Source organism: Chelmon rostratus, chromosome 15 (genome assembly GCF_017976325.1).
Source record: "Chelmon rostratus isolate fCheRos1 chromosome 15, fCheRos1.pri, whole genome shotgun sequence".
In the NCBI taxonomy this organism is placed as follows: Eukaryota; Metazoa; Chordata; class Actinopteri; order Chaetodontiformes; family Chaetodontidae; genus Chelmon; species Chelmon rostratus.
Window position 1 is genome coordinate 3,408,933 of NC_055672.1, and position 20,433 is coordinate 3,429,365.

Genomic DNA, 20,433 nt, shown 5'->3' on the forward strand with positions numbered 1-20,433 from the left:
ATCTCTGTTTAATATGGTTTGGCCGGATGTAAATACCTTCGGACAATGCCCTTAATCTGGGCCAGCCTGACAACCTCACACCGTTGCGAAGAAGCCTGCCAGGAGGAGATGGAGAGAAAAGAGGGATGGCTCGGCGGAGATCAAGGAGGAGAGGAGAAAGGAGGAGAGAGGGGGGGGGCGAGGGAGGGTCTCCCCAGCTTGTTGCCTCTATTCTTCTCCGAGCTGAGCCGCGCTTTATCAAAAGAGCCTCTAAAATCAAGTTAAAGATAGACGTTGCCTCTAAACATCCCGCCCCGGCCTGTGCCAGCCCCCCCCCCCCCCCCCTCCGGTGCACGGCCCTCCGCTCGGCTGCGCTAACGAGCATCGGAAGCTACTGTACGTCCAGAGCATCTTGGCAGCGTCCAATCGTCTTTGCTCCTTTCATACCCACATCATCGCCCCCACCTGCCCTCCATCCCTCCAGCCTCAGAATAGGGCCTGGGTTTGGTCCATGGTAATTGTCATTCCAAAGACGAACTGGCCTAGTTTCAATTCAGCAGACAAGTGTAAGAAGCTCGGCCCACAAAAGCCAGGATGTCTGCGAAGTGTGTGTGGGGCTACTATACAACATAATTACACTTCCCTTACAAACATGGAGGAACCAATCCGATTACAGGGCGGCTTTTTGGATCTCCTTTTCAGTCTATATACGTGATTCTCCCTTAACAAGGAGGGCAGAGGCGATACTGTACGACTCAGCTGTGCAGTATTTTGATTCGTGGTCACTGTGGGAACGCCACGTGGCTTCACTGAAAGCATCGCTGAACCAGGCGTCAGAGATTAAAGAGACAGAAATGCAGAAAATGGAGCACAAAAACAGAAGTTTGTGCCGGATGTGGAGAATTACCTGCACCAGCGGTCAGGTGAAAAGCCGAGTTATGATTTAAAACGGAGTGAAATGCTGCTATATAAAAATCTTGGGTCTCAAATTCCTGTGATTTTCATGTTTTAATCGCATTTGAAGGCGTGTTTGGTAAATGGACTACATTTAAAAAGCGCTTTTCTAGTCTGACGACCGCCCACACACACACACACTCACACAAAACTCACAGTTTGTAATTTTACTTCTCATTATTGATGCATATAGAAACATACAGTTAATGCCTGTAAGTTCAATTGGGAAGCTGTTTTTGGATGAGATGATGAGATGGGGATGTCTGGTTTTTGGCTAACCTGCTGATTTAAACACATGAAAAATCAAGATAGCATCATAAAATAGTCCCACTCCACCTGCAATGGCCAAATACAACCAGACGTACTACAGGAACAGCTCTGCAGGTGAGAGATGTCTATTATCTCGTGGAATATATTGTCACATCACCGTTCGTAGTTAAACATCTGAATCAATTCCAGCGAGTCGAGTGTCTCTAAAAGTTCAAAGCGAGTCTGAATGAATCTTATCCAAAAACCCCAAAGACCAGAAACAGCTGATGGAAACCATCTCTGAACACACCGACACACTTTGACCCCCGCTGACCCCTACCCCTGACCTGACCTCACACACACACACACTCCAGCCGGGACCACCTGCCCCCACATGTGACGTCCTGCTCTGGTGACAGTGTGTGTGAGAGGTGATCGATGTGCTAGTCTTGTGGACTTCTTGTGAACACACACACACACACACACACACACACATAGAAAAAAAGACCACAGCCCAGGCTGCATCGAGGCGTCGCCATGGCAACGCTGCAAACCTCGAAAGCAGCGCCGTGCATTCATGCTATAAGAAAACCTCACAGTAACCGCGTTCACACTCTCTCACACGGCGGAGTCAACAAGCCTTGAACCGAACGTAAAAACTTGATCTGGACTGAATGAGGCCGTCAAGCTTTCCTCCAGCCTTCCACACGTTGTCTTCGCTGTGAGTCGACACCGCCAGCGCCAGAAACACGTGAAGCAGCCAGTCTGGGAGGGTTAACAATGAAAACCCACACATGAAAAGTACTTCACAGGCTAATTCCAGTTCAGTTTTCATTCCAGGAGTTCAACACAATCCTGACAGACGGCTGTGAAACGTCATTTTGACCTTCATGTACTCATTCTTTACGTGATTGAAGATATAATCGAAAGGGTAAGTGAATAAATTAAGCCAAATAATTCTGACATTCATACTTATTTTAACATGTAGTTTGTCTCCTGAGAGTTTCCCCTCAGTTTTTCAGACTCATCTATTAACGTGCAGCATGAATTTGTTAAGGCTGTTAGACGTGATGAGGGTCTGAAGGTGGAGGCGGCCGGATGTGTGTGTGTGTGTGTGTGTGTGTCCCTGGTTGCGATCAGCGGGACATGAAAGCGTTTACTGCTCTGTTTATGATGCCGTTTATTAACGCGGCAGGGCTGCGTGGGCCCGCCTCTCTCGCCCAGGTTGTTACCTCTCTACGTGAAACCTGCTGTCGGTCTCAGCCGCCATGTGCTTCTGATCACCGGCAGCACCCACAATCACCTCCCGAGCTTCCGGGCCGCCGCCGAGCGACCGCCGGGCTCTTCTTCTATCATCCTTTTCACGCTCGGCCACTATCAACTCACCGCTGAGGAATGTGTCGAAGAGAAAGCAAAACACGGCGGTGTTATTAACACTAATAGACTCCCCTGGGCGTCCGTCTGAATGCGGCGAAACTCTCGAACGCACGGCCGGTGTGTTAAGTGTGTTTGCTCATGAGAGCAGGACGAGAGCAGGAAAGCCTGTAATCCCATGATCCCTCCCTCCTGCCTCCCTCCAGGATCTGCCTTCACTTACAGCACAAACAGGCCACAGAGAGGAGCCTCTGTTTGGGAGAAAGAACAACTGGAGCACAGTTGTCCTGAGACATCTATACCAGACATCTATACTAACGCAGCCTGAACACTGAACAAAAGAACCAGAGTTTGCATGAAATAACTCTGATTAACTTTAAAAAGACAAAAACACGCTTTATTCCACATTCAACTGTAAAAAAAAAAAAAAAAAAAGGGAAAAATCTTCACTTTGCAATGCAAAGGCATCTCAAGAGACATGTGTTAGCATTGCTAACTAGTTAGCCATGCCCTGCAGGTGCCCGGACAACCCGACGTATCCATGATAACCACCTCAGTAACCAGGGTGACCGCGCCTGTACACGCTTCACACCGCCGCGGCCTGCAGTCCTGCTTTGCTTCAATGTTCAACCGCTCTCCCGTTCAGACCGGCGCCAACGTGCCACTGGGCAGAACGCTCGCACTTGACTTCCAAACGCTCCGGAGAAGCAGCTGATTGGCCGACGGTTCAGAGCGCCGGGCCACAAGGATACGAAGGAGTCGCGAGGTGACCGAGCTGGAACTCAACCCGGGACATTAACCATTCGTCTTCCTGGGCGCTTCATTTATTATATTTTCTATTAATCAATTGATTATTTAGTCTATAAGAATGACAGGAAATTGTCCCAAATAAAAAAAATATTTAATTTACATATAAATGAGAGAGAATCACAATTTGAGAAGTCGGAGCCAGAGATTATTTTACTTACTGGTCATTAAATAACTTAAAGAATGAACAGTTTGGACCAGCAGCACAATCAATTTAAGACACTTCCAACAGCCTTCAGAGCCGCTCACGCTCTTAATGCTGTGTAAGTGCTCATTATACATGAGCAATGCAAAACATGTCAGCCAACAAAAAAACTCTCTTCTGTTGAGTTACTTATTTCAAGCACGTGTTTCTTTGTTGCGGAAGTCTGACTTGATAGTTCATGTCGGTTAGAGGCCATTCCATCACCACTGAAAGAGGAGTTCAGGTCTTTCATCAGTGCTGTTGCAGCGACGAAGGTCGATAAAGGTAAAAGGACGACACGGTGACCCTTTAAGAAGTCTGAGATAAAGAGATGCTTAAAAACAGGAAAAGTAGAGCTCTTCCCTGGATAAACAAACATTAAAACCGACACTAATACACAGTTAAAAATAATCAAACGCTTTCCGATCCTGACTTTGCGGTGATGCGCAGGAGCTGCGCTGCGCCGCCGATGAGGAGAAAGTTGTCGCACGGGGAAAAAATGCAGCCAATTACCAGATACACCGCACTCAAAAATAACATTACATGTGAACTGTGAAAAAAAAGCTTCTGACCCGGGTTATTCTGAAAAACCAAAACTGGAGTCAGCTCGACTGTCACTGCTCTGCCGTTAGCCAGAACGGCACCGAACGCTCGCTTTTTTCCAACAAGAACTTCCATTACGCTCTGCAGACGGCACAAGGGTTTATTATTTTAGCTCTCCTGGCATAATAACATGAGGGGGGGGACGGGGTGAGGAGGGGAGACGTGGGAGGGATGGAAGCCGGGTTTGGTTTCAATATTAGATGTGTCAGCTGCCCTGGATGTGGGGGGGCTTTAAACAGAGTCGCATGTGAGGGTGCGAGTAGAGACCCTTTGTGAGTTAGTAAAGATGATGGATCAACCAGCTGAGAGGGAGAAAATGAGGAGGAGGAGGAATTATTATACTCTGCATCACGCTTTGACAATGCTTAATTACGGACAAGCCAATAAAGCTAATTTGAATTTGTGGTGGCAGACAGAGAGAGGAAGAGGAGGAGGAGGAGGTGCAGGACGAAGGGACGGAGAGAGCAGATGTGAGACCACAAGGAAGGAGGGAACGGGAGAGAGAGTAGGTAGGAGGAGGAAGACAGAGGGAGGAAGAGGATGACAGACACACACACACGCGCTGAACACTGTCTGTTGGCTCTCTGTTTCCATTCACAGAAATGTAAATGGGGTGCAGCAGAGCCAGACAGCTCTGCTTCTGGTTAGCGGTCAGAGAGGGAGAGAGCGACGCACAGAGTGGGAGGCGTGGATCGGTTTAAACACTAAATATTTAACGTTAGCCAGTTTGAAACACTCCAGCAGAGGAGAGCGGAGAGGGCGGCCCTGGTGGGTGCATGCTCCTCCAACAGCTGCGTGGGCTTCCTCCCACAGATCGACGGCATGCAGGCTGGGATGTGTTGTGCATGCTAGCAAGTTAGCATTAGTGGGGCTATGAGTGTAGCTCAATGTGCTTCACGATAAGCGAGAATTCAGCCTGAAATTAATAGATGCATGAGTCTGACAGCTTATCAAACACTGCACTCGGTTTGGAAACTGGACGCTTCGCTGGACGGCACTGTGGCTGAAGCCGAACCAGCTTCAGCCCTGTTTCATTCAGTGAAGCCCTCCGTGTTCACACCCTCTGCAGCCAGTCTCTGTGGTGTCATTTAAAACGTCTGTCTGAGGGGGAACACCAAATCTGAAACAGCACAACATGAGTAGCGGGGGGGCAAGACCTCAAGTAGAAGCACGAACAAACAGACACAAGCATGTGTGTGTGTGTGTGTGTGTGTGTGTGTGTGTGTGAATGGCATTTGGGGTGTAGATGTAGGAAGTCAAGGGGCTGAGAGATGTGTGGGACAGATCACGCCTGGATTACTCTCTCTCTCTGTGTGTGCATGTGTGCGTGTGTGTGTGTGTGTGTGTGCATGTGTGTGTGTGTGTGTGTGTGTGTGTGCGTGTGTGTGTGTTGGACTCCTTACAGCTCGGCACACAACCCGCCATCTGTTTGCCTCTGCCAGCAACAAAACACACTCTTCCAAAGGGGTTGGCTCAAAGTAGGGACACACACACACACACACGCACACACACGCACACACACACACACACACACAAACATGCTCATACATGCATGAGGACAGTGTACTTTGGCTCCATTTTGCAATCGCCATTCATCTCAACAATTCAAAATTATGCAATTATAGAAAAGGTAGCCATAAATCCAGGTGTCAGAGAGAGAGAGAGAGAGAGAGAGAGACATAGGAACATAATGTGGGAAAAGAGAGAGAGAGAGATGAATGAAAGGAGACACATAACTTTCAGTAAAACACCATCAACCAGTCACTTCACAGCTCAATAATATTTTGTCAGATTTAACTGCAGCTCCACCTCACCGCCCCCCCCCCCCCCCCCCCCGTGCGCCCTCCAAAAACAGTCCTCCTGATACGACACAACGAGCCTCTTTGTTCCCCTCCATGTCTGCCTTATCTGTTAAGTATCTCAACAATTTCCTTAAGGGGAGCTTTGTAATTAAAAACCCGCCGTATGTCAACGCTGCTGTCAGCCGGCGGGATAAGAACCGCCCTGAACCGCAGCCAGAGGTAGAGCAGAGGACAGGTACAGGTGTGTGTGCAACACACGGTGTGTGTAAGTGCTGCAAAGGTTGAGCCCGGCAGCCAATCAGAGGGCTCAGAAACTGATGCAGATTTGAAAAGACGCCAAAAAAAGAGCAAATGAGCAGGTATCTGGCAAGATTTAAGGCTTTAAGTGTGTTTGTGAGGGTGTCACATAGTGTGTGTGTGTGTGTGTGTGTGGAAAATGAAAGAGGCATAAAAAAAATCCCACTGGGGGAAGGGTGGCAGGGTTGGACGTGAGCAGAACACACAGGTCTGTATTTTCATCCATAATTCATGGAGCGACATGCAGGGAGGATTTCAAAGGGCATTAATGAGGTGTATCAATACATACGTGGCTGCGGCCCGCGGGCGAGGTTCGTCCGAAGGCCGCCGGCTGACAATGACCTCCTGATCTACAGCTGTCTGCTAATTCTCTCCGTACACGGCGGAGGCTCGCCTGAGTGTACGTTTAACCCAAACCTGACAGAGTCTGGTGACTTCTGGGAAGATTTTACACTCAGGAAGGGATGAAAGTGAATATCTAAACCAGATTATATTCAGTCAATAAATAAAGCCATCAATAACTGAGAGGTGGGAAGTGCAAATATGAGTCCAGTGTAGGCTACTTTCCCAGCACCAAACAGCAGATCGAGCTAGCAACTGGCTAGCAAACAGTGCAGCGCTAAAGAGTCGGATACTTCCCTTAGGAGGTGGAGAGCAACACGGAGCTAAAAGGAGAGTCTGTACTGGACTTTAATGCATCAAGCAGCAATAAGCGAGTCATAGAAGAGAAACAGATGAAAATGAACAACAATGCAAATCTGACCTGACATTTAAAGGCAGATTTTAGTACTTTCAGAGCAACAAGTCCTGCAGATGAACTGAATTTCAGCGTGCACCAGAAGAGAATTTACGAGGCACATTTTCGTTTCCCGATTCAGTCTCAGCATTTTCACTTCAGCAGTGATCTGATACGAAAACCTTTAAAAAACATTTTGCTTAGCGACAGGCTTTTTCCACTCGTGCTCCGCTGTGTGTTATCCTTGGAAAAACACAGCGTCTAGACGGTAATGCTCTGAAGTGCTTAATGAAAATCTCCCTAATACATAATGTGCTTAGAGAGATGAGACGACGCAGAGCAGAATGTGTCTAAATCATGTTGAAAACGCAGAATTTACAAATCGCCTTGTCTGGAATTTGATCGCTGTGTGAAAGTAAGACCTTCTGCAGGTTAATGTATGAATTCGGTATTAAAGGTGACATTGTTTTGCTGTAAATCCTCTTACAGGAGCCCAGCAGAAGCATCCCACTGTGATCCCTTGATAAATGGGACTCAGGGAGTTGTGTTCAGTGTTTAATTCCCATCCAACTAAGTGTCTAAAGTGTCTGCTGGATTAAGTGCCTGATGGGCCGAGGACAGAGCAGCCATTGTTAAATGAATCATCATTCTCCAAAGCTTACAGTATTTGGCCTGCATGCTTCCCAAACTTGCCAAAAGATTGCTTGATAGCGTTGCCAGGGAAGTGAACATTTGCGCGGAGCCTCGGCGAGCCGAGCTGCAGGAGAGGACGATCCGCTCGCAGCGACTTTACGCCTAAGTTGCGATAAACGGTCCAATTTTCAGGGAGTCATGTACGGCCCACACATGGAGCGCCGCTCATTTACATAATAGGATGATTAAAGGGTAGTGATGCTGAGTGCCCCGCAGAAAATTACACTGCCATCATACTCGAGAAAATAACCTTTGTGTAAATGCACGCTGGAGGGGCAGAGCGGCAGCATCTCCTCAGGATAACAACGCGCTGAACTTCAGGAGAGGAAAATGTGCTCGCCGGCTATTTGTGACCACTTTTCATTCACTTCTGACAGAAACGTTTGCAGGGGTCTTTGTTTCGGGCTCCAGGTGACAGCTCTTTATGCTGTCATGTTTTACTGCGATGGTCTTTTCCATCGATCAGATTCCCTCCCGGTCAACACCTCATACGCCCGTCACAGCCGTCACTCCAGATGAAGTTTAAATGTGTTCTATTTGAAAGCCAGGCAGGCAGGCAGGCGTAGCTCTGACTAGACAGGAAAGAGCAGTGCATCCAGGTGGGCTTTATTTCATTTCGTCCAGCTGTTTCCAGCTGCTGAGAGTCAGTGAGGATCTGTCCGGCTAGCAAACATGTTTTGTTTGTTTGTGGCGCCTTTGTTCCTCACCTCATCCGACTCCTCTTCTGTTGGTTATTGTGTGTTTAACTGTTGAGAGCTTGTAGCTTCACGATTTCTATTATTGGCTGAATGCTAACCAGTAAATGCTCGTGCTTCCTGAACACCCGCAGAGCTGAAACAAACTGCGATTGGGGGTCTCGTCCTGGTTAAAAATCTATTCCAGTGGCTTAAATCTGGCTCCTCTGCAGCTTCATACCTGATCTGTTAATGACCGCAGGCCACTCCAGCATCTCAGCTGGAGGCTTCTGGCTGTGGGTGAACTGGTGGATTGGTGGGGGGGGTGATGGTTTTGCTGGCGTTTTCAGAGTCTATTGTGCAGGATGATTAAGTAGCATAGCGGCGATCCCGGTGACCTGCGGTGTCTTGTCACATCTCATTTTTTAGAAAAGGAAGACGAGAACGTTGTCAGCCTGACCCGCTGATTCAAACTGTGCATCGAAGCTCCAACTCTGCTCAGCTGAAAGCTTCTTACAGGAGGAATTAAAACCGTGACGACGCCGCCCGTCTGTTTGCTGCATTTGAGACAACGAACACGCCGGAGTTTGTTCTATCTCAACATAAAAAACACTGAAATTTCATTTGTACGTTCACAGAAACGTTCAGACGGCAGGGTGGAGCAGAGTGAGCAGAGGGGACGGACCCTTACGGCGTCCTGCTGGGACAAAGACAAACCAGACCAGATTCAGACACGTCCTGGTTTAAAACTGAATCCAAAGTGTTTGCAGTAACAGAAACCAGACAGTTTTCTCCTCTTTCAGGACTTTAAAGCAGCGTGTTTTCATGTTTTCACTGAAGTTCTGCACTAAAGCTGCCGGTTGAAAGCACCATATTCTGGACTACAGTACACACACACACACACACACACGCACACACACACACACATATACACACACACACACTGCCTTCAGGACAACGCTGCCGCTATCAAAGACTTACAGAGCACAGGAGAGCTTTTCAAACGACAGGTGTGCGTGCTGGAGAGAGAGAGAGACGAAATATGCTGGAGAAAAAAACAAGGAGAGAGAATGACGAGAGAGTGACATTGTGTGTGTGTGTGTGTGTGTGTGTGTGTGTGTGTGTGTGTGTGTGTGAATTGTAGAGCCTGAGCGTAAATCTGTGGATGGTGTGGTTTTAACGAGTCTCCTAACGACCCAAACAACCCCTGCTGACATTTACAGTCCTTGCCGGGGGGGGGGGGGTCAGAGACCTCACACACCCACACCCACACACACATACACACAGAGGCACAAACAGAGACACACCCACACAAACAGAGACACACACACTCGTTTTCTGTCTCTAAAAATGACACAGATTTGCTTTCTTCTCTGGTTGAAGGGCACGCTGACCATACACACCCACAGTCTCTCTCTCATCCTCTTTCTGTCTCACACAAACACACACACACACACACACACACACACACAGACTATCCATATCCTTTAATTTTTATGCTTCTTTCTTTTCATCTTTTACAGCCTCCCTTTCATAATCCGCCTCTGCTCGTACAGACATAACATTCACTTAACTGCAGACTCCACGTAGGCCTGCTCTGTCACACACACACACACTCACACACACACACACACACACACACAGATGCAATGGCAAAACTGAATGTGTGGAGTTTATGTGTCTCAGAGCAGAGGAGCCACATATTTCAACTGAGCTCCACGGGGGCACCGGTGGAGAGTGTGTGTGGTCAGTAAATAAAGGGTGGAGAGGGATAACACTCACACACACACACACACACACACACACACACCCATGCTCTTTGTCATCAGTCTCTCACATTGTGTCAGCTTGGCTTCTCAAACATCCACAACATTTGGAAATGCCACCGGCCTTCTGAGAAATAAACATTACGGTGGATTTAATGGAAACAAGGATTTACACCTCACACAACAACACACACACACACACACACACTCATAGAAAACACTAGTGTCTTTGTAAAAATGCCTCCACATCGTCACATTCATACATTACTCTACGACAGCTGCATGAAAACAGAAGGCGGATCAATGTTGCAGCACAATTACTTTTCATTTATATTTGCTGGCTCGCAGTAAACTTTCAAGGGCATTTCTGTCCTCAGCTCCTGCTAATTTCTGACCCTGACGCAGACACACACATTAATCCAGCCCCCCCCCCAACACACACACACACACAAACAAACACACACAGCATCGCACACAGAAAGCACAACCCAAAGTGACAACTTTGCAGCCCAGCGCTGTGGTGGCTGAGGGGAAATTGTGCCATCTGCCAGTAAACGACATCATTTTATCCCTACTGCTCGTCCATCTGTGGACGTGGGGAACGCTGCTGGAGGCCCGGGGGGCCGCGGGAGACGAGAGGCGGGCCAGAGATTCCCACCAGCCGCAGAGGCCGCGGCGTGAGCCTCACAGCTTTCTTTACCTCTGTGTTATGGAGAAAAATGTACAGGCTTCACTCCTGGAGGATGCATTTGATCCTGCAGGTTAAAGATTAAGAGCAGCATGTGATCGGATCAGCGTGAGAAAAGCTGATTTTTATTATATTCATCCATTTTCTCAACTTGTGGGGAAACATGTCATTCTATAGCCGGCCTGAACACATGACAACCCAAAAACTGAAGCTTTCATTAGTTCCAAATGTTCTCATTTTGAGTGTTTTTGCGTTAACGTTTTCTCCCAATCTCCTGAATATTTCCTCTCAAAAGCGCAACAGGTTTTGTGTTTATAGAGTCGAGAAGCTTCTCATGGGATTCGACCTTTGACCTCTGCACTCTCTCCGGCCACAGGACGGCGTGCTGACGATGATGCAAGCTTTCTTCAGCGGACACAAGCTCCCTCGATGCACAGTATTTCATGCTATTTGTGCACATACGATGCGCTCCGTGTTATTACAGAAACCTCACAGAAGAGTGTTTACATTGATTTCTCCTGCGACTGAAGGGCCGAATCCAGCCTATATCTGCACTTTCAATGAGATATCTGCTGTTATCAGGATGGAACGAACCACCTAGACCACGACCACATGAGATTGTTAATGATAAATGAGAAAACATCTGCTCTCTCTGTGTTCAGAAACGTGGTGGATGTCAAGCAAAGAAAAGCAGAGGCATCTTCGTTTTTCTGCATCTGTGCTCATAAATGAACGTCTGTCATTATCAAAGGAGATTTTCAGCATCACACTGAGCAAAAACAACTTTCCGCCTCACCAGGAGAGCTCTCCGAACAGAAACATGGCTGCACATGCTGCATGTTATCACCTGACCGTCCCGCACTCCACATCAAACTATTCATCACACTCCAACATGACGAACATTAGCAACTCGAAACAATATCCTCTTCAGAGCTGCGTGCCCCGGCTGTGTTTGGCCGTGTCTTCATACGGCGCAGGTAACACGGAGATCACAGCCTGAACACCCGCCACCCCGAGGGGTTTTAAAACACACTCTGCTTTTTTGGCTGATGCCAAGCATGATAGGCTGTGATGGCTCCCAGCAGGGGAGGCAATCAGGCAGACAGAATCACAACACGTCTATTGTAACATGAGGGTTTTACATGAGAGAGGGCAAAGGGGGGGCAGGTAGAGGGGCTGGCAGACCGGGCCTGACACAGAGCTGGTTTTAGATGTTTTGGAGGCAGAATGCATGGCATCCGGACATTTTCCTTCCAAAGCTGCTTCATCAGGCTTTTTTTTTGCAAAGCTCAGACCGATTCGTTTCAATGGCGAGGCCTAAAACTCAAACATACAAGCTCTGCTTTCCACCGCTGCAGGCGTTTTCCAGGTCACAACCTGAGGTCAGCCCCCGCAGTCATGTAAAGTCCACGTCTCCAGTCTTTGCTCTCGTGCACAAGTTAAAAAAAGCTTCAAGTCCATGTTCTTGCGCACACACATGCAGGATATCTCAGCTTGCATAAGCCGCTGGGTCGCCTCCAGAAAAGCGCCTCGTCTTTCTTAACGCACTGCGGCGCGTAAAGTGTGTCAAAGACTCATTTTAAATAACTCTCACATAAAAAGATCGCGGGGAGGGAGGGGGGGGAGAACAACACTTGGCTAACGCCTCAGAAAAAGATTACTCGGCTGTGTTGGGGTTTTTTTGCGCAATATGGAGAGATTAAAGCAAACACAGTCGACGTTTACTTTGGATTGATCTTTGGGTATTTCTCTGCCTCCAGAACAAAGAGGGAAAATCGCGCTAAGCTCAGCGAACCGAGAAGAGTCCAATTAAATCCTCCTCGTAAAAAAAAAAGAAAGAAAGACTCCAGCGCATTCAAATAAACAATAAATGTGCCGTTCGAAAGGCCCTTATTTGAAGTGATGAACACACAGAAAGCTGAATGTGGTTCTAAGCAGATGTCATATTAGCACGGAAAATGAAGCGAGGAACAATTGAGGAAGAGGAGCGAACGCGTCTGAGCGGCTAAACATCTTTCTGGCCCCTTTCGGCCGGCTTTTATCAGAGTTTTTGACTGAGTGGAAAGCCAACGAGAAAAGAATCCTTCTGAGCTGCGAGAAAAGTGTCTCTTCAACTTTCAACTTTCCTTTTCTCACCTTTCTTGTGAGCTTGAATGTCTGACGAAGATATTCAATTCACAGTGAGATAAAACTGAAAATTCTCCCATTGCAGCAGCTGGAACTATCATTTTTTTACATTTTGAATCATAAATGACTAATCCGTCAATAATTTCATCACTAGCAACAATTAGCACATGTGCTCATGTTGTCATTGTGCAGCTGTGTGATCCTTCATGTTCCTCTGTGTGTTTTAGTCTCATCATTTAAGTACAGCCATGATGCCTTCATGAACATTTTCAGCTTTTTTGTTGTGAAAATTGTGAAATTCTACATGCTGCAGGGTTTTTCTGGTGTCAGCGAACTCATTGTTAGATTTCCATGAAGACAGCTGCCAGTGTTGTTTCAGCAGCGGCATCAGCGGCGGGTTTCACGTTGCCTACCTGTGGGCTGAGCAGTGGGCAGCCTGGCCGGAGCGACGCAGAGAGGCAGGAGGAAGGAAAGCCAGAGTGAGCACCACAGCGCCGTCATCCCTCTGGACGACGAGGCGAGACGCAGAGCAGCGAGGCCCGACTCCGACTCAGACGACATCCTCCGTTCGCATGCTGTCCAGCAGAAGGGCGGCCTCCGACGCCGCAAGAAACTATCCACCAGCTCCCCGCCGCCGACCTGAAAACCGACAGGAGGAAAAAAAATCAATCAGAGCTCAAAGGTAGAGTTTTCAGGAACAAACCACAACATGCAATCAAGAAGACATCAAACTGAGGCTTGAAAAGCACAACCAGCACGAAGAAGCGCCTTGGGGTCTGCACACATGCTACCACGCTTTGACCTGACATTCCACACCGATTTCAAGGATTAGGGTGGAAATCCATCTTCGCAGTTTTTCTCAGAGACTTTCTCAGAGCACCTGATCGTTAAGGTGGTCGGACAGGAGCTCTGATATTAGGAGAGGGAAGGAAACCTTTTGTAGCACACCTCCGGCCTGGACTATGAGGTCATTAATCGATTAATCAACTTTGCCGCAACAGCGTTGGTTGGGGAGGGAGAAGAATCACGTTATTTTAAACGTGAACGGCGCGCCATTCCTTCCACGGGACTCTTTTCTGCTTGAGAAACCCTTCCGCATGGTTTAGCAACAGATTGACACGAATTCTCTAATCTTCCTGCAGGATGAGGAATGCCGAAGTCTACAGTATCAGTTGCCCAACGTGCCCGACAGCTCCGAGGAGGAGGAGGAGGAGGAGGAGGAGGCGGGAGCGTGACGGCTACGGCGAGCGACGGCGGAGTGCTCTGCTCTCTGTTTGCTTAAGCAGGGAGAAGCTGGAATGCACCGAGGTTCGCGGAGAAAGCTCTGAGTGAGGTGCCCAGAAAAGCAAAGCACAAAACCCCCCACACGGACACACACACACACACACACACACATACACACGTCTGTTGGTTTAAACTCCTCTGTCCAGCTTCAGAATAGCCTTGGCTGCGTTGACGTCCACCCCGACTAAAACACGCGCGCAGGTTTGGCGAAACGCACACACACAAACATGTCAGAGTGGGCTCAGCCTGCACACACAGAGGTGTATTGTACACACACACAGTCCAGAGAAAGGTTGTGTTGTCTTAAGTCTTAACAGCGCTGTTTTTCTTTCCCTCGGAGGACCTGTGACCCACTCCTTGCTCAGCACAAACTGGAGCCCGGCCGGCTCTGCGAGGCTCTGTTTGCACATTATCACTGCTCAGCACAGAAAACGCCAACTGGGGGGGGGGGGGGGGACTTCACAAGACACACGTGGTTAGATAAAGCAGCACAGACGCACACGCAGAGGCTAATCTAAACACAGCACCTTTCATGTTCTCTATACGCTCTTCTTCTTCTTCTTCTTCTCCTCCTGTCTCGGCCCATCCTCACCTTTACAACGCAGGACGCCTACATGCTGCTGCGGCGTGTTTACACAGCACGATAAGACCTTCGCTCTCCAGGCGTGGACCTGGAGGCCTCTCACATTAGAAACTTTCATTTTCTCTGGCAGGCGCATATGCTTTTTTTTTTTTTCCTTTTCATTTCACGGGCACTTCGCGAAGCTTCGGAGTTGGTTCGCGTCAGCGTGCAGATCTGTTTAGACAAGCAGCGTGGAAACAGTGCAGGCTGCAGACTAATTTGGTGACAGGTAAGGGCTCAGAGTGCCTCCTGTACAACGTGAGTCCGTGAATGTGAGGAGCAGCCAAGTGTTGCAACATGACTGATAGCATGAAGCTGAAAAAAGTTCAATCCTGTGTGAGAGCAGGAGGTAAAATGTGCCCTTCCTGGCCAACATAGCAACCTTATATCCTATATTTTTTAAAATACTGACAGACGAAACTTAACGATGAACTTTTTACCCCAAAGTGGACATGTTGAACGTCGGCCATGAGCTCTCCACAGCCAACTAAAAACACTGTGATTCCACTTAACAACCTCAAGAAGCAGAGAAGAAGAAAAGGAGGCGATGGGGATCCCAAAGACCCAGCGAGGAGTTCAAAGCCTCCAAAGTGTTTTCATGCTAATATTTTCTTTAAGCATGAAAGGGAAACACAACCACAGCGGTGAATAATACATGAACATTAATCATGCAGAACTATCTTCACACTGTAATAGCTCGGAGGCAGAAAAAAGCTTTAACCGGGGTTCAAATCCCTGTCATCCCCACTCCCCTCGGTGAGGATCAATGCGAGGCGGTCACATGCTAGTCACACCTCTCTGGAGTGTCAGTAATCTTTAATGAGTAAGCCGGAGAATCAACAGCCGGGATGCGTCGACTTTGTCAATTTGGGGAAAGGCAGATCAGAGGTTTCTGGGAGAGGATGAGAGCAAACAGCAGCCGGGCAGAAGAGAGAAAGACAGACAGACACTTCCACATCAGAGCCTCTTTCTTCTTCTACTGCCCTTAAAAAAAAAAGAAATCTCCATCTCCCTTCCTCTTGTCCCCTCGCTGCTCCTTCCCGCCTTCACCACATCGCCCTTTTCAAACGCACCCTCAGGTGAGAGGAGATATCGATCAGCTGAGCGGCACACAGAGCGCCGCCTTTTAGAGCTGTCAGAGGTGCGGCGTGACTCCAGGTGTGAAGTGCTGCAGGCTGAGGACAGAGCTCACTCAGGCCTGCCGTGTGTCCTACACTGCAAAGCCGGCCCACACGTATGTCCTCTGCATGAAACAGACGACACAGACGGACACGTTGGTCCCTCTGAGAATACAGAAGAAATACTATAAAAAACCACTGAAGAAAAACAGACTGACAAAGTGTTTCAAAAAGTATTGTGAACGTTACAGCAGATAACAGAAAAATGTTATAAAGCTTCATAATCTCTGCTTCAACTGCATGAGACTCATTATAGAGCTCACAGGGATATTACATTGAATCTATGGGGTAAAGGGAATGACATTAAACACTACTATAGTGCACCAAGTGTGCAAGGGTGCAGTGCAAGTTCCTAAAGAAATGTAGCACTGCTGAGCTATAAAATACAAAGAATTAAGCAAAATAAACTTCAAAACTATAATATCAGGGACATATTCTAAGAGACAGGAGTCCTACAGAGATACAAGACGATGGAAATCTGCTCTAAAGGCCAGATAAGGTCACTGCTGCAACACATTAGGCTGTTATTAGTGGAATATGTCGGTGAATTAGTGTTTGTGTATGAATAAGATCGGCCTTTCTTCTCAAATTAGGCAAGTTGGAGCCAATTAATGCGCCATTCTGCTCTCTCCAAAAGAGGAGAAGAAAAAAGGCACCCCAACCTCCGCGCAGAGGGATGGTCTCAGGCCAATTTCGGTAATGAAAAGAGGCAATCAGAGTCTCATTTGGAACCGAATGTGTCTGAGAGTCGCCTCTGATTGAAAACGCTGCAAACTGGCGTGCGTTATTTCTCGGGTCAATAGATTCAATTAATTTGCAGCATTAGCCCAACTATTACGATGCGCACGCTTGTTTTACGGCTCCGACGTTTAATGGGCTAATGGAATACAAGTCTCCAATCTCATTTCAGGCCCCCCCTCTCTCGTAGGATGCTATAATCCGGTAATTTTCTCCGGTGATGACTTGACGTGGTGGGAGTCGAGGCTGAGCTGAGTGGCCAAAATCACCATCTGAATCCCATTGAAGCGCATGTGTTTGAAGAGGGGATGACTGATCTGCTGCTGAGGGGAGAGAACCGCACAGCTCGTTCATTCAAAGGGAGGGGGGGAGAAAATGTGCTGCTTTCTGGAGAAACTTCAGAGATGATCAGAGGCATTAGGGAGTGCGGCTGTGTGAAAGAGGCTGATGTGTAATTCATATTTCTGCTGCTAACCAGAGAAGACGTCACTGTTGCAGTGAGGAGAAAAGGCGTGTTCATCCAAACCAGCAAAGGATGGCGAACAAAGTCAATATTTTACTTTTAGACAGTGAAATTAGACATGGAAACGTTTGATTGATGATACACGGAGAGCAAACTGGGATTTGACGCGTCTAATGGGCATCCTCAACCCATCCTGATGGACGGATAAACGTGCGTAATGTCAGAATTCATACATCTGCTTCTTCTTCAGATGCTGCCTCTTGGTTTCACATATTTCCCCTCATTCATGGAATTTTCTGGAAATCACACATTTTATAAACTGCGCAGAATAAGGCGTTGAGAAAGACTTTGGAAGAAGCATTTTGAGAAAATTCTTTAGGCAAGTTGATTTCTGGAGAGCTGGTCCAACCGGCTGTCAGCTCTGGGGTAAAAAAAAAAATCATTTTCAGCTGAGCAGCGTGCGTAAATTCACTAACCTGCTTCACACACAGTGCAGCCAGTGTTAAGAAGCTGAGAAAAAGACATCCACAGCGTGCGCGCTTCCTCCAAACCAAGGTGACAGAGATACGCGCAGAAAAGAGCACCGCCGAGACGCGCCGATTGCGCACAGAGCGGAGACGGACGAGCCGTTCCCTCTGCGGCACCTGCGTGGTGGCACGGCCGGGGTGGCACGGCCGTGGGGCCAGTCCTGCAGCTCCACGCTTCCCTCACACACACAGCGCACACACTCATAAGTCGCCTACAACACAGCTACTTAACGCCGAGAGGCTGGAGAGCTCAACCTGTCTGACTCACATCTACAAGGAAGTGAAGCTATTTCTCTCACGGCTCAGAGGCTGCGAGGAGTTGTTCAATAATAATAATAATAATAATAATAATAATAATAATAATAATAATAATAATAATAATAATGCAAGTGGGCTACTTACCCAAAGTATCCCGTTTTGACTGTAAATATCAGCCTTTCAGAAGTCACCAAGCATTCAAAAGAAGAAAAACAGCCTCTGCTCTCCTTTAAACTTCACAAAAAACCCACAAAACTACTTTAAAATCCGTACGTCCTCGCGCTTCGGTGAGCCGTTTGGCGACAGTGGAAAAAAAAAGTCAGAAATCCCCCTCACGACTTGACAGCGAGAGTCCACGGCTCGGGCACCGCCGCTGCGAAAGCCCACTTCTCCACTAAATCCCGCTTTCCACTGCGCGCTGCGGTCCAAAGTGTCCAAACCTCCAGGATGCGTTCATCCTGTCGCGCGCGGGGAGTGAGGACGAGGCAGACTGGACGCAGTGAACGCGGCTCCTCGATCCTCTCCGGCGCGGATGCCAGTCGCTGCGTTTCGTCGCCTCGGATCAACCAACTCGGACTGGTGGCTCTCCTCCGCAGGCTGCCTGTGAAGTAGGAGCTGCGCGGTGCCGCCGTCAAGACGGAGCAGGTGGGAGACGGGAGGACTTCCTGTCGGTTCCTTCAAAATAAAATCTTAGGCGCCGAGCCAGTGACGCAACGCTTCTCTGAATGCTCAACCAACATTTGATGAAATATATTAGAAGTGGAGTGTGCAGTTAATAAAATAAGATTTTCTATAAATTTCACTGCTACAGTGCAACTGTCAAAACTTTGTCTCGTGTCTGGAAAAGTCACATTTTATTATTTTAAGAAGTTTTAATACAGAGTGGAAAATACATTTTGCACAACATTAAGTTAAATAAACGACAGCGGCTGCTAAAACAGCTGATCCTGATTCATGTGTTGAATGTTTAAAAACATTCAACACATGTTTGGACTCATTTTCTCCCTTTTTTGTTATTGTATCCAACTGTTTTATGGAAACTTTATGCCCTCATGGCGTTTTAAAATGTACTAAAAAATAATGATAAAAAAACATAACAACTGTGGAAGTAAATAAAAAAGTCAGAGTAAAACACAAACACAGTTCAGGTGGATCATAATTAAGACATCAAAGGCGTCTCTGCCACGCAACTACACAAAAAGGCTTTTATTTTGAAGGCTGAGCCGTCACACGCGTTTCATCGTGCATGCGCGCGCGCGCGCGTGTGTGTGTTGCGAGCTTGACGCTGCTCTCCTCCCCGGTACCACGGCGGTCCGGGATGCCTCCTGGCTGCCTCTGCCTCTGCCGGGCTGCGCGCGGCAGCAGCAGGGGGAGGGGGATCAGATTCCGGCGCGCCGCCCCTCCGGGGCCGCTGGAGGCAGCGAGTGCCGCTTGGTCCAAGCGCCTCCCCACTCTTCACTCCGTTCAGGGAAACTCAATCAAGTGAGGCGTTATTGCAGAATCCAGAGCTGCTGTATGAGCCCTTAAATGATTTAAAACCAGAGGTGCGCAATGTGGGGTTGGGGAACCACAGGGGAACCTGGAGGGGGCTCTAGGTGGTCCGTGGGAGAAAGGAAAATATGTTTGCAAGTTATGTCACTCGGTGGAGTTTAAGAGTGACCGAATGTCTAGAGATAGTCACTGCGACCAAAGAACTCACATTCACATTTATCTCCAGGGGCGCCATCAGGGCATAAAATCCTTAAAGAATCAGGGGGCCCAGAGCCTGGAACACGTCAGGGATTAGAGACCACTGGTGTGTCAGAGCTGTTTTTGAACTCGTCTCTTGGGGAGTCAGTGGTCGTCTCCCCGAGCAGACGATTACAATGAGGAGCAGTATGTCTAATAAAACTTTACTGCACCACAGATCCGGCACCAAACAACGCTGGAACGTCTAGAAGTCACGTTTTGATCAAATCGTTCCATCAAAGTTTAGAAAATCTGCAGCTCCTCCTGGGTTCAGGTCATCCAGTTGGTGAAGATGTTGCCATTTTGTCATTCTCGTATCGTTAATCACTGTTAATTGTCAGATGTTAAACACCGTTAAGCTGTAAATGATGTCATATCTCAGGCAGAATTGCCCTTCAGTCATTGGAAGATTGCCACCAGCTCCAGCCAAGGTCTGACCAGCCAGCTCCATAGTGCGCTGACTGAACAGTAAATTACCATTAACCACCCATTTAATCTGCCGTACGCTGCAGCCTTTGGGCTAATTACCGCCGTCAGGACGGAGGTGATAGCGCTCGACGCCGCTTTAAACAGCACGCCAATTACCGTCATCTCTTAAAGTGTGTTTTGAGAAGGCAACTTTATGACGCCATAAAGCAGAGCGGCCAACTGCTAAGTGAGTGTGAGGCGGCTGGATGGAGTGTGCCGCTGTCATCCATCTGT

At 48.0% G+C, this 20,433-nt stretch overlaps 1 protein-coding gene across 7 annotated transcripts in view; it reads right to left on the reverse strand.

Moving 5' to 3' along the window:
• Positions 1-18,565, reverse strand: part of fgfr3 (fibroblast growth factor receptor 3) — a 71,923-nt gene extending 53,358 nt beyond the window's left edge. For 6 of the 7 annotated variants that reach the window (XM_041954324.1, XM_041954325.1, XM_041954323.1 and 3 more), the window contains exons 1-2: positions 13,686-13,803; positions 13,347-13,572 (exon numbers count right to left, since the gene is read on the reverse strand). In XM_041954324.1, the coding sequence (XP_041810258.1) occupies positions 13,347-13,572; positions 13,686-13,742 (283 nt within the window). In that variant the 5' untranslated portion in view covers positions 13,743-13,803. Of the gene's footprint in view, positions 1-13,346; positions 13,573-13,685; positions 13,804-18,147 lie in introns of those variants that run through there. The other variant, XM_041954326.1, reaches the window with a different exon arrangement.
• Between the last annotated feature and the right edge of the window lie 1,868 nt (positions 18,566-20,433).